The sequence below is a fragment of the Heliconius melpomene genome, chromosome 20, assembly GCF_056956725.1.
Source record: "Heliconius melpomene rosina isolate 202511_hmr_F chromosome 20, ASM5695672v1, whole genome shotgun sequence".
Taxonomy (NCBI): domain Eukaryota; kingdom Metazoa; phylum Arthropoda; class Insecta; order Lepidoptera; family Nymphalidae; genus Heliconius; species Heliconius melpomene.
The window spans coordinates 10,348,769-10,362,569 of NC_140408.1; the positions used below are offsets into that span (position 1 = coordinate 10,348,769).

At 32.7% G+C, this 13,801-nt stretch overlaps 1 protein-coding gene across 4 annotated transcripts; it reads left to right on the forward strand.

Annotated features, from left to right (window-relative positions):
• Positions 1-403: 403 nt before the first annotated feature.
• Positions 404-13,784, forward strand: Marf (Mitochondrial assembly regulatory factor). Of its 4 annotated transcripts, none has more exons than XM_085204082.1 (16): positions 404-580; positions 784-823; positions 1,344-1,588; positions 2,845-2,971; positions 4,187-4,349; positions 4,615-4,845; positions 5,685-5,792; positions 6,089-6,239; positions 6,667-6,830; positions 7,219-7,371; positions 7,865-8,078; positions 8,214-8,446; positions 8,559-8,732; positions 9,662-9,858; positions 10,181-10,395; positions 10,701-13,784. In XM_085204082.1, exons 3-15 carry the CDS (start codon positions 1,387-1,389, stop codon positions 10,377-10,379), a joined length of 2,316 nt encoding a protein of 771 aa, XP_085060208.1. In that variant the 5' UTR covers positions 404-580; positions 784-823; positions 1,344-1,386; the 3' UTR covers positions 10,380-10,395; positions 10,701-13,784. The 4 variants fall into 4 exon arrangements, with proteins under 4 accessions (XP_085060208.1, XP_085060210.1, XP_085060207.1 ...); XM_085204081.1 differs by having other exon boundaries at positions 405-580; positions 1,277-1,588; XM_085204084.1 differs by lacking the exon at positions 784-823 and having other exon boundaries at positions 1,277-1,588.
• The last annotated feature ends 17 nt before the right edge of the window (positions 13,785-13,801 follow it).

Here is a 13,801-nt window from a genome sequence, read left to right on the forward strand (position 1 = left end):
ATATTTCGAAAAGGACATTCCATTTCTGTAACGTATGGAAAACTGGATACTGGGTGAAATATAATTTAAAAGAATTAAAAAATGCCATGTACCATATTTGCATGAATAGTTAATTAAAAAAATATCATAAAATGAAATTAAATAAAAAAATAATACAACAACACAGTAAGCACTTTAGGCCTTGCTAAATTTTTAATTAAAGACTAAAATAATAAAAAAAGCTAATTAAATGTTTTATACATTTATTTATTTTTATTCACAGCTACTTTAAAATTTTATTTCTTTATTTTCCTTTCTATTGTTTTATTTAACTGCTGTAATGCATTGATAGTTATTTGTTTAGAAGGAGAAATGGAACGTTTTTGTGAATTACAAGTACGCAATTGGCGAATATTAAAGATATTGTCTGTGAACCAATCACAATTTTTTCCTCGATTATATTAGAACAAATTACAAAGAGCAAAAGAACAAAATCACGAAAAAAACCATAAATGAAAAATTTTACAGGAACATTCTGCCGAATACTAATAGTAATTTATAAATATACTAAATGTCACTTTAAAATGTTATTGTAAAACAGGTAAGAGTCAATTAATAATAAATAATTTTCACATTTTGTCCTGTTATGATGTTTAGTGTTAGTATTACTGAAATCAAGCACTGAAAGATTAGTTGAAATGTTCAGCGGCTGTCAGTTGTTTTACGTCTTAATACTTTTTTATTGAATAAAATTTATAAATAGTTTAAAATCTATCTAAATTTTCTACGCGGCTCGGACTGCAGGGATGTATTTGTGGTGGCTATGATGCAACGGGACGATAAGGTGCATTTAGTTAACTGATAATCTAACGATTTGTGTGTTTTGCTTCTTATGCACTTGGCGTTCGTTATATTCACTGGTCTGCCGTCACTGTTACGCTATATTATTTCTGTTCGCTATTTTTTTATTTTTCTACCTCAATAACCTTAATATGAAGAGTTTGATAGAAGCACTGCACATCAGCTGTTTTCGTGTCTCATACGCCTTAGTCAAGAGTTATTCCGAATGACATTATAGTCTTAATGTAGTTTACTATTATAAAATTAGTAACGACAACAATTTTATTTATTTGTAGGTTATATAAAATGTAATTAAATTAATAGTATCTAAAAAATAACATAACATTTATTATTAATTTCCTTATTATGCAAACAATGTAGATACCTCTCCCTAAATATGATCATACACTCCACACTATTAGCTATGCATTTTTAAGCTTGTTATGTTTTGTTGCAGTTGTGCCCTGCATGTTGTGTTTAAGCAGTAGAAGTGATATCGTAATTATATAATTGGCATTGTCCAGTGTAAGGTACAGCTAACGAAAAAAGTGCATCTTTCATTCCCCTATGGCTGCATATGTTAATCGAACAATATCCATGATGGCTGGTGACGGGCCCCACAATGTTGCGATGAACAATGGGACTGTGCGTGTCAATATGTCAAATGTGGACTCTCCGCTACAGATATTTGTAAGAGCCAAAAAGAAGATCAATGACATATTTGTTGAAATTGATGATTATGTCAAGGATGCAGTTGTTTTTATGCATGGTAAGTAATAATTTTGTTAAATTTTGTTTAAAAAAAATCTTTCTTTTTTTTTGTTATTATTTGTTTGTTATTATATGTTGAGTGTTTGTGGGTTTCTTTTTTTTTGGATAACAAGATATAGGGAATGTATTGTTAAGACACTTTGTTCTTTCATACCCTGTACAGTTTTTGAGTCATTGAATGTCAGATGGTGGAACTACCAGAGCAAGTAAATGAAAATTTCTGCCACTCAGCATACACTGCCTCTTGCCAAATTTAGGCAAAAAGTAGAGAAAAAAAGTAGGCTAATAGGAACAGAGTGTTTTAAAACTAAGTTTCCAGGTTCCCTCTGCGAACCTTGCTAAGTGTGGGACACAGTGTGAAGCTAAAAAAATGAAGATTAATCATTTAAACACTTCACTTAAAAAAAAAATCTATTAAAATTCTCATACCTTTACTGCTGACTAAAAAAAAGAATCAAAAGATTCTTTATATATGTTGCTCTCTAGTGCTACAAACACACAAGTTAAAATGGGTCGACTTTGCTATTTTTAATTGAAGCTCCTATTTTTAGTCCTTAGCCTTTCATGTACTACAATTTAATTGCATGTGAAACCTTGAACTCTCCTTATGTTTTATTAATGAATTCAGTTTAAGGTCATGTGTCAAGAACATTGATTGAATATAAATATATAAATACAAATATAATATATAAATATATACATAATATAAAATTTAAAGAATTTTTTTTTTATTTACCAGCTTTATAAATACTGTAATAATATAGTCATCCATCTTTTATTACACATATTATGAAATATAGTTTCTCTTTTTATATATTGAGAATGTAGTGTATAACTTACAAATCAACCTCTATGCTGTTATCATTGATCATGTTGGGTTAGTGATTTTATTCTTATGTATTCATTTTATCTGTATATCTATCTATTATTATTAATAATATTTTTTTCTTATATTTATGATTAAATATTATTTAAGAAATAGCAAATCTTATACACTATAACTCTGAATAATTAAGGAGCCAAGTAATATATTATTGGACTCTCTCTCTTAACAATGCATAATCCAATTGAATATTTGACAATTTATCACTTACAGAATCTCTCTTTCCAGTGCATTATTAGTCCCATCTGTCTGCTTTCTTTATCTTTTATCTCTACTTTGCTCGACTGGACGAATCATGAGCGGAAATGTTGCAGATGATTATGTCTCTTTTAATGATATTAATATTAATTATTATTTTTTATAATTTCCAGCAGTGTCAGGTGATAATGGAATTGCAACAGTTCAGGATTTGGCCAATGTTGAGTCTTATGTTAGCAAAGTGCAAGCTATACGGGAAGTGCTCAAGCGGGATCACATGAAAGTTGCATTTTTTGGCAGGTAAGTAAATGAAGAAACATATAAGTACAGTACAATGAAGAAAAATAAGATTAAAATATGAATTGGGGGAGTTCTGGCTGCATCTAACTGTAAACAAATATAAAAAAAATATTTGTTTAACATTATCCCATTTCATGCTAAGTCTCTGATATATGTGGGAAGTTGAGGAAGTAGTATATTCTAGGTGGTTTGTAATGTAAGAAAATAAAAATAGGCTTCCTTAGGTGGGTGAATCCAACATTAGTTACAATGCTGTATCAATGAAAATGTTCTGTTCTGTTTTTAGTTTAGGTTATAACATATATTATTGTATTACAAAGATGATAAGGGATTTGACAATTTTTTTTTAAGTTATGGTATTAGAAGGAAAAGCTAGTAAGAAATTATTTTATTATTTCTTAACTTTCTATGTATTGCCGGGACCACACGGAAACACTGTATTGTATTATGAATATAAACATACTTCAGAACGGACTTTGAGCCCACAAACCTCATCATAATGGCGTCATAATATTATTTAGTACCATAATAATGAACTCAAGCTTTTTAATATAGAATCTAAAATACATTCTATAGTAAAAAGCTTGAATTGAGTTGCTTTGACCTTGACTGTTTTAATTTACGTCATGGTACGTTTTTCGTACGAAGGAGATGAAACATAATAATAATAAGAATAACACTTTATTGCACTTTTACAATTGGAATATACATTTGACTTACACAGTACATATAAGATCATATAAGATCGTACATATAAGATCATACATATAAGATCATACATAATTTGTTTATTTTTAGTATCCAAGCTCTTTTCTATTCGGTATTTTTTTAGTAATAAAATTATAAATATTTTTTATGTTACTTATATATTGAAAATTTTATCTTTCATCAAAAGTCAAATCTTATGTTTCATGTAAGATAGGCTAAAAGAAAGGTGAATAGAATGGTTCCACTATATCAATTTAAACAATCAACTTATGGTTTTGAATAAACATATTGATTTCAGTCAGGATGGAATCTACGATGCATGTACATCATTTTCTAAAATAGATAACGAAAGGATGCCCTGGTGCAGCGACACAATGCCTGACTGTAATGTAACTGTGTAATGATGGTTAGGGGTTCAATTCCCACTCAAAGAAATTAATTGGCTTAATTTTCTCAACCTGGTAACAAAAACAAAATGAAAGCAAAATTATAACATCTAAATTTTAGAACAAGCAATGGCAAGAGTACAGTGATCAATGCGATGCTTCACGAGAAGATTCTGCCCAGCGGCATCGGTCACACCACCAACTGCTTCCTGCAGGTAGAGGGCTCCGATACAGATGAGGCCTTTATGAGGACCGAGGGTTCAGAAGAAAAGCTGAATGTACAGGTAATTTACAGAAATAACAAAAAATATATAACATTTGTATATATGATGAGGATGTCGTGGCGCAAGAACGCAAAGATGTGACAGCAAAAGCGACATTTGTGGGCTCAATTACTTGTCCATTAATTTTTTAAAAATAATAACGATTGAAGTAAAAAAAATTTTCTAGTTTCCCAGCAAAGTATACCAATGAATTCCAGTATATTTGATCACTGACAATATTATACACATACAAAATTTAAAACAAATTGATCTGCCCCCCTTCCAGTCAGTGAGCCAGCTCGGACACGCACTCTGCGACACGCGGCTAAATGAGTGCTCCCTGGTGCACGTGTACTGGCCGCGCGAGTTGTGCGCGCTACTGCGCGACGACGTGGTGCTCGTGGACAGCCCCGGGGTGGACGTCACACCCAACCTCGACGAGTGGATCGACCAGTACTGCCTCGATGCGGACGTGTTCGTGCTCGTCGCTAACGCCGAGTCCACGCTGATGGTGACGGTGAGTGCGCCTGTGTGCAGGTGTGACGTCACGCCCAACCTTGATGAGTGATTCGGGTTTTGCCTTAACACCAGAGTGAAGAAATATTAAATATTTCATTATCTTGAGTGGGATTCGAACCATTAACCTGTCACGTTTACAGTGACACCCTTGCCAATGCGCCACAACCGGCCTCAACAATATTGATAATTTTGGATTAACTATCGCTGAAAATAAAAGAAATTGGGAATCGGAAGTTGTAATGTTATTTCCTAAAATAATTAGTTTGGTTTAGTTTATACTTTATTGCACACAAATAAAAGAAAAAGAATAATACAAATAGAACAGAAAAGAAATAAAAAAACAAGTATGCAAAGGCGGCCTTATTGCTTCAAGCAATCTCTTACAGGTACTCTCTTACAATGTACAACCTTTGATAACAGCAAAGGACTTAAAATATAAAAAGAGAAGGGTGGAATAACGTTATGTGCAAACTAAAAAATAATAATAATACTAAGTAAACACATAAAATACTTATATATATATTTTTAAATATTTTTAAATATGTATATTTTTTTATTCTTAAACATTTGTCGTTTCTTTATATACGTTGGGTGCTACCAGACAATACATCTTTTAACCACAGAATGGGAGTTAAGGGATTTGTTAAAAGTAGATAGTGAATAATGTGCAAACATCATTATTTGTTATATACATTCTGAAAATAATTTGAAAGTGGGGAACGGAAGTGTATTAATGGAAACAGACTGTCTTAACATTAGATTACCAGGTACCCTCCGCCTTCGTTGTAGGATACAACGTAAAGCTAAAAAAAATTAACAAATTGTCTTTCTTTGCAGGAGAAAAATTTCTTTCACAAAGTATCAACGAAAATATCGCAACCGAATATATTCATATTGAATAACCGATGGGATGCATCAGCCTCGGAGACCGAGTACTTAGAACAAGTAAATTTTTATCAGTATTTTTTTCTGATGAATATTAAAAAGAAAATGATGATGACTTTTGTTATACGTAATGTATTAATAAGAGCAAAAATGTGTTGATAGGGTCTTGTCTGTCTACCCTGCCAAATCTGCGATTTATCCTGCCTTCCTAAATAAATATACTATGAAACTCGAAAAGAATTTATCAATTTGAATCAGTTCCTGAAATTAACGCGTTGAAACAAATAAACTCTTCAGCTTCATATTATTAAGTATAGATATCTCTTACCTCCAAAATAACATTATATGATACACAGGTACGAAGTCAGCACGCCAACAGATGTGTGGATTTCCTTTCGCGGGAGTTGCGTGTGTGTACGCCGAAGGAGGCCGAGGAGCGTATCTTCTTCATCTCAGCCAAGGAAGCCTTGCTCACGCGGATGAGGGAAAGAGAGAAACCTGTTTCTTGTAAGATATTCAAAATGTTGGCTTATAAGTTGCCGAAATTTTGTAAGGTGATGCTTTATTGTCTTACTTGTAATCACCTCAACAGTTAGTAGGACAGTGATGTTTGATTAAAAAGCAATAACTTAAAAGTAAAATAATATTGATTTTTTTTGCATGGCCACAAGAATTTGACTGTGGTGCTGTGGATGGTTGTGATCCGACCCTACTCGGAGGAATAAATAATAATTAATTTATATTTTCATTTCTTCTATCTGGCATCAAGGCAAAAGTCCAGTGTTGATTTTCGCCATTCAACACGCAACGCCTCGAAAACTTCGGTGGAAAATGGAGAATGGAGTGTTTTAGCACTTGATTTCCTTTGTCTACCTTCTATATGCAGGACACAGCGTGAAGCTAAAAAACTGACTCCACTTATTCCTCATTCCAGCACCAATCTTAGCCGAAGGTCATCAAATCCGATACTTCGAGTTCGTAGATTTCGAGAGGAAATTCGAAGAGTGTATATCACAGTCGGCGGTCAGAACGAAGTTCGCGCAGCATTCCCGACGAGGGAAAAATATAGCCAATGACGTCATGGCACAGTTGGAGAGAGTGAGTTTTATAGTACTAGGTTTTACTAGCGACTTCGCTCCCGTAGTCAAATGGAAATTACTAAGACTTGTGTATGACACATGTCACAGACTAAGTGTAGGAGGAGGAGGTTACATGGCACGCTCGGATCGCCATAATTAAAGAACAACAACAACAAATCGAAACAATTAACGTGATAAAATATAGCCTAAAGTTTTTCTCAATAAATTGAAAGTAATGGAATACAAAATATTTTTCAGTTGGTACCAATAGTTCCAAAAAATTAAAAAAAATATCTAATGGCAAAATATTCTTTTCTACTTAAATTTTGTATAAATTTTTAATCTACAAACAAGTTTGTATATAAAGACAGTAAAATTAAAAACTAATAAAATAATCGTACTTCCAGATATATAACAGCTCCAGTGAAATGAAATCGACCAAAGTGGAAAAGCAAAGGATACTACAAGAACAACTAACGGCTGTGGAGGAACAGCTGACCACCATCACAAGGCAGATGAAGGACAAGATTGGACGTATGGTGGAAAGTGTTGAACATAAGGTATGCAAATGATTTTTTTTATTTCACGCTTTATCCCACAGCAGGATAAGTAAAAAGTGAATAGTTCAAAATGTGAAAGCCCCTAGGCTCTGGCATTCAAATTATAGCCTGTTAAAGTACCTCAGGGGACGCCCTGGCCGCGTTATACAAGAACTAACATGCAATTTCTCAGGTGTAGAGTATGCATAAATGGCCTGCTTAATGACATTCGTCATATTTGACCAGAAGGCCAGTCGTGACGCACAGTGTGACTATAAACCGACTGGTCGTGGGTTCAATCCCCACTCCAAATTAAATATTTATTTAAAATTTATATTTCCATTTTTTCGCGCTGGTGTGAAGGCAATCGGCGGCGTTTGTTTCCGCTACTCAACACGCAACGCCTCTAGAATTGAGCGAAAAATGAGAAATGGAGTGTCTTAATACTAGGTTCCCTGTGCCTACCCTGCTGTGTGATACAGCGTGAAGCTAATTAATTTGTATATTTGACCAGGTATCCCTAACCCTAAGCCAAGAGATCCGGCGCCTCTCGGCCCTCGTGGACGAGTACGAGGCGTCGTCGGGGTTCCGCGCGGAGCGGGGCGCGCTGGAGCACTACAAGCGCGCGCTGCACCGCCACGTGGAGGCGGGGCTTGGCGAGCGGCTCAAGAAGCGACTGTCATCCGACATCGGCCTCGAGATGGACGAGGCGCAAAAGGAGATGGCGGGTACGTACTATCTTACCATCTTAGTTAAGCAACACTCATTCCAATAAAATAGATATTGATAGATACACAAATTACATTTTCTTTTCAACTTCTAGATAAAAAAAAATACAACTGATAAAATAAAAACAATTTCAGATCGAATGTACAATATTCTACCACCAAACAAGCGTGCAGCTGCTGCTGGATGCATCATCCCCCACCAGCAGCCCTTCGAAGTGCTCTACCGTCTTAACTGTGACAACCTCTGTGCCGACTTCCAGGAGGACCTGTCGTTTCGCTTCAGTTACGGAATCACGGCCCTCATACAAAGATTCCAAGGACGAAACACTAATAAAATTGCGTTGAAAAATCCACCTACTATTACACAGGTTAGTGATGTATTTTGTGTTTTTTGTGTAATAGTTGTGCTTTGATACTATTTGGTGATATACTTATCCTACTGTAATTATCAATACATAAACTTCTTTTTTTTATTTCTAGATTCCACCATCATTAGGACCAGCAGCGCCCTCACTGGAGGTGTCTCGTGGTGGTGGTGGTGTAGGCATGGGTGGTGTGGGGCTTAGCGCAGAAGAGTGGGGAATGATATCCAAGTTTGCACTTGGAGCTGTCACGTCACAGGGTACTATGGGTGGTCTGCTGTTGTCTGGACTGGTGAGAATTGTTCTTTTTTTTTATAATTTCTAGATTTCACCATCTCTAGGTTCAGCAGCCATCTTACAGAAACTGTCTTGTAGGGGTGTGAGGAGGCTAAAATAAATAGAATATCATATGTACTATACAGTACTATAGTACTGTTGACAAACCATGACCGTCCTGTAGTTAGATGGCTGCACAAATTTTATTTTATATTTTTTTTCTTTGGGAGTTTTCTTCCCAATGCGCAAAAGTTAAGATTGCCTATGCTATTTTATAATTTGTTTAAGTTATTTTTTAGTGTATGTTATCTTTATCCACAGAACGGATCCGGAGTGTAATCGGATTATATAAAGCATCTTCACGCGTTTTTCCACAGGGGAGAAGGAGGGGCGAGGGAATGCTTATGTTACGATACTCCGTTCCCCTGTTTTCGCCAAATTTTCGAGACATTGCGTGTTGAGAGGCAGCACTCAACGCCGCTCTTTGCCTTGTAACCAAAACGAGAAAATGAAAATATTAAAATAAGTTATACCCCCCAGTGAAAATCGAACATACAATCGTGTTTACGCTGTATCACTGCGCCACGTCGGCATGTGGCATGTAATGAAATTTGTTTTTTTTTCTTCGATGATGTTGTACAGACGAAGTATAGTGTCTACCCAACAGTTTATAAATCTGAAATGTATGAAAAGTAATCATGAATGAATGGATGAAATTGACTTAAAACACTCCCAATTTTCTCTGTTTAATCTAACTGCCGGAATGTGTAATTTGTCAAAAAAAAAAGTTTCCAACAAAACATCTAATACCATAACAAAAAAATTTATCACATAATGATGTATATGGATTTTTTTGCAAGTTTATGACCTCAGATATATTACAGAAAAATAATTTAAATATTCAAACACATTTCTAACATATAATAAATATATAAATATTTTCAGCTTCTAAAAACAGTAGGATGGCGTGTGGTAATAGCAACTGCTCTAGTATACGGCGCACTATACGCCTACGAGCGTTGTACGTGGACGTCTAAGGCCCAGGAAAGATTGTTCAAGAGGCAGTATGTGGCGCACGCGGGTAGGAAATTAAGACTTATAGTGGATCTGACCTCCGCGAATTGTAGTCATCAAGTGCAGCAGTGAGTATCTTATAAATATAAGAAAGTATATCATTAGAAAATAGTGTATTAATATTATAAACATAGCGGGATTCGAACCCGTGTTTCTTATTTTCCTTTCAACTTCTCTGAACACTTAGTGTGCTTTATATTTCGTAACTTATAATATTTCCCTAAGTTGGTTGTTTAAATGATTTTGAAATGACTTTCTATAAAAAGTACAAAGAATGCCTTGTTACTAAATTATTTTTAACTTGAACATCATTGTAATTTTTAACTTATTTTTTTTGTAATTTATAAGCTTTTATTGTCTTGATTTTCTATTATACATAATATTTCACAGGGAGCTATCAACAATGTTCGCTCGTCTCTGTCGCCTCGTAGACGAAGCCACCACTGAAATGGACACTGAACTAACAGAAGTGCGAGAGGCCATCAAAATGTTAGATGAGGCGTCCACCTCCGCTAAGAAATTAAGGAATAAGGCGAACTACTTATGGCACGAGCTGGAGCTGTTTGATGATGCCTTTTTGAAGAATTAGAAGATTTATTTGTAGGGTAAGTTGATTAAGACTTTTTTTCTAAAGGCTAGTTCATATTTAGGCTCTGTGATCCTGCGATCTGGCTCCAATAGATAGTTTAACAGTTTTTTTTTTACATCCACGCATGGTTGGTTTGTATGTTCCACTTTCACACAAATAGAACTCAGCGGATTTAGATGAAACAATACAGTAATATAGCTTATAGATCAGACTGACACATAGGCTACTATTTATGTGCAGATCTTTTATAATTTGGCTATAACATAACAATCTCTAGTCGCTAGTCTTGTAATATATTTTTATATTGTTTGATCTTTTCAGAAATGTAGCGGCATTATCACCAGACCAAGTCTCAGTGCATTTCATTGAAACACAGAAGGCGGCAGATGATAAAATATTTTATTAGTTTTCTTATTTTTAGTAGTAATTTTAATCATCCCTTTGTCATTGTCATCTATTCCTTTTTATTATCAAATATTAATTTTATCTATGTTTTGACACCCATTTTATTCCAAAATGAAATGTTCTGCAGGCAGAATTATAAAAAAAGTAAAAATTTGTTTGTTTTGTTTGTCAGAATCAAAATCTTAATCTAAATACTTAAATTAGTAATTTGACATTTTGATAAAATAGATAAATAATATTATTGGTAATGTTTTATATCTGTTGCTATAATAAGAAGTATACAAAAAATTTCCAAATATAGAATATTAATAAAATGACAAAGGAATTTAAGAAATTTTTATTATTTACTAAAAAAAAATGATTTTGTTGTAAATGCTACTACTGATACTCAAGACCTTATGTGCATGACTTGTTTAACTTCACTGTAATTGTTATTTTGGAATTTTGTTGAGTAATTTTATATGTAATTATAGATTGTTAAAATCTTGCCAATATATTATGTTGAAAATTTTTAAATATTAATTATTACCAGACAATTAAGGTATTCATAGGAGTAAACGAAAAAAAATCCCATCAATTACATAAATAAATAACTGTTTATCGAAGTCTAAGTGATAAAATACAATAGTATAAGACAGATAATAAATCAAAGCTATGCTATTGCTTATAAATAATTTCGTTCGTTTATAGTTATTTATAAATAATGCATAAAAATATTGAAAAAAGACTGGTTTTCGTGGAAACCATAAATAATATAATCCATCATAAAATAAAAGAAATTAAATCATTTAAATATTATTAGCCTATGATAAAATTAAAATCTATAATTACATGATTATATAATTTATTTTATATCTGCTAGTACCGAATAGTATTATGACATGAGACTGGTCTGTAAAGCTTCGACTATCTTCGAGGATTAAATGTCTTTCTGTAACCGTGTAGTATCAAAGTTCGATTTCCCGGTTGGTGCAAGAGATTTTATGACCTTAATGACCTTAGTACGACCAAGGTCAAATTGTACATTACTCATGTATAGAATATATTATTATGTATGTAAATTAATTTTGTTGTTGTTTCCATTTTTATTAACACTTTTTATGTTTTGTTTTAATGAAATCACGTGACGGCTTTGTGGATAACTTTGCAAAGTTTGTTCTTTTTTTTTAAAGTCAGAAGAACGGGTTAGTTATAAAATGTTATTATTTAAACCAATTTAGTGATATTTAAGTTTCAATATGTCCACACTAGTGTTTTGTATGAATTTGCTGTTTATTTTTTGGTTTTGTGAAACTGGAAGGCATGAAATTATTTTCAATGCCAATGTTACGTTATTTTAATTTTTAAACGAATTAAATGGTGGGGGCCATTCATAAATTAGGTTGCGCGAATTCTTCATATATTTTTTTGATCACATTTGTGGAAACCCCTACCGAGTGCGACGTCACATGTTTTACACGTAGAAATTTTTGAACGCAATAACTTATTAAAATAAAAGGAATTATCATGAAAATTAATTTATTTATTTATATTTTAAAGTGTGATGTCACGAAATTCAGGACCGCTCCCCCGTTCTTGTCACAAAAGTCCCATTTCATCAATGAAATTCAGTCCCATTTCATCAATTTACACTTTAGTTGACTAAATAAAATGATGTCATATTTTATTAATTTATGGATGGCTTCTATGAAATATATCTGTTCTACTTTACAGCCCTCGTTAATAAATAATATACGGCACAAATGAAATCAATTCTTCGACTTTCAACTTCGATCTTCAACTATTGAGTGCTATTTTTTACATGTTCTAAGCTAAGTTACCAGCGCTAATATGTGATTAATTTTTAAAAATTTACACGTAAAATAATTCATATTATTTTATATTAAAAAATTAAGCATTTTATCGTTGTTATATTAATCTGTTGAAATTATTACTAAAATGGCGGCTAAATGTCTGTCAAATATGTACGATGAAAAGTGTTACAAAATTTGTATTGTAGTTGGAAATGTTTAGTTGGAAATCTAAATTTCATTTAGTTTTTATTAAAGTATGTATGTGCATAATTTGCTTTATTAGATTTGGCTTGCGATTTTTGAGCATTAGATAACTACATAACAGAATGTAGGTTCGATTCCTTATTGATGTAATTAACGTCGCGTCGTCCACAGAATGTGAAATATAACATTTATTAAAGTTTCCGTAAAATTTTATAGTTGCATAAATTGTTGTTGATAAAATGAAATTTTTATATAACACATTTAAATGTGTCTCCTTGAAAAATATTATTAGTTATTACTGGATTCATTTGAAACGAACAAAATAACTTAATGATGTAATTAATATCTCTCTAATAATTAAAAAATCATGAATATGGCGACGAATTACTTAAATAGTAAAAAAAATTGTTAAAGGTACAAAGTACTAAGTTATATTAATATCGAATATATGGTTATTAAGTAGAGAATGAATGTATAAGTACATTTCAGTTAATATTAACGCGAAATATATTTTTTATTTAAAGTGTATGGCGATGACGTCACCCATGTCAATACCATATATTTTGAGTTTAATATTGTTACTGAAAATAGTACGAATATTGCTTTTAATGCTGTGTTTGGGTTACGTCGGATGTATTAAAATAATTCTAGATAATATTTATTGTTTTAATCAAATTTTAACAAATGCCAAATAAGGTTTTGTTATTTTATCCAATAGATATAATATAGATCGTCGGCCGTCGTCGGTATGGAGATTTGTATCTTTCGAGTAAGTTAACAAAAACTTATCCAGCAGATAGTCTTTTTATATTGTAAAAATATAAATAACTTATCAATAGACTATATAATTATGTAAGTGATAAATATTAAAACTGTTCACATCCGATGCCAATCCGCACACAGCAATAACAAACGTTTAGATAGATTTTGTTGTCAAATGTATGTAATTAGTTGCGAATTAGGCGAATTTTCGTATGTAAATAAAGGATTTCTTTATATATAATGGTGTTTTATTAGTAA

Excerpts from the sequence above, each read along its gene's own strand:
- Marf (XM_085204082.1), top strand. The coding sequence starts at position 1,387 with ATGGCTGCATATGTTAATCGAACAATATCCATGATGGCTGGTGACGGG. Across the intron at positions 2,972-4,186 it reads AAAGTTGCATTTTTTGGCAG|AACAAGCAATGGCAAGAGTA; the intron begins GTAAGTAAATGA and ends TCTAAATTTTAG. Across the intron at positions 7,372-7,864 it reads TGGAAAGTGTTGAACATAAG|GTATCCCTAACCCTAAGCCA; the intron begins GTATGCAAATGA and ends ATATTTGACCAG.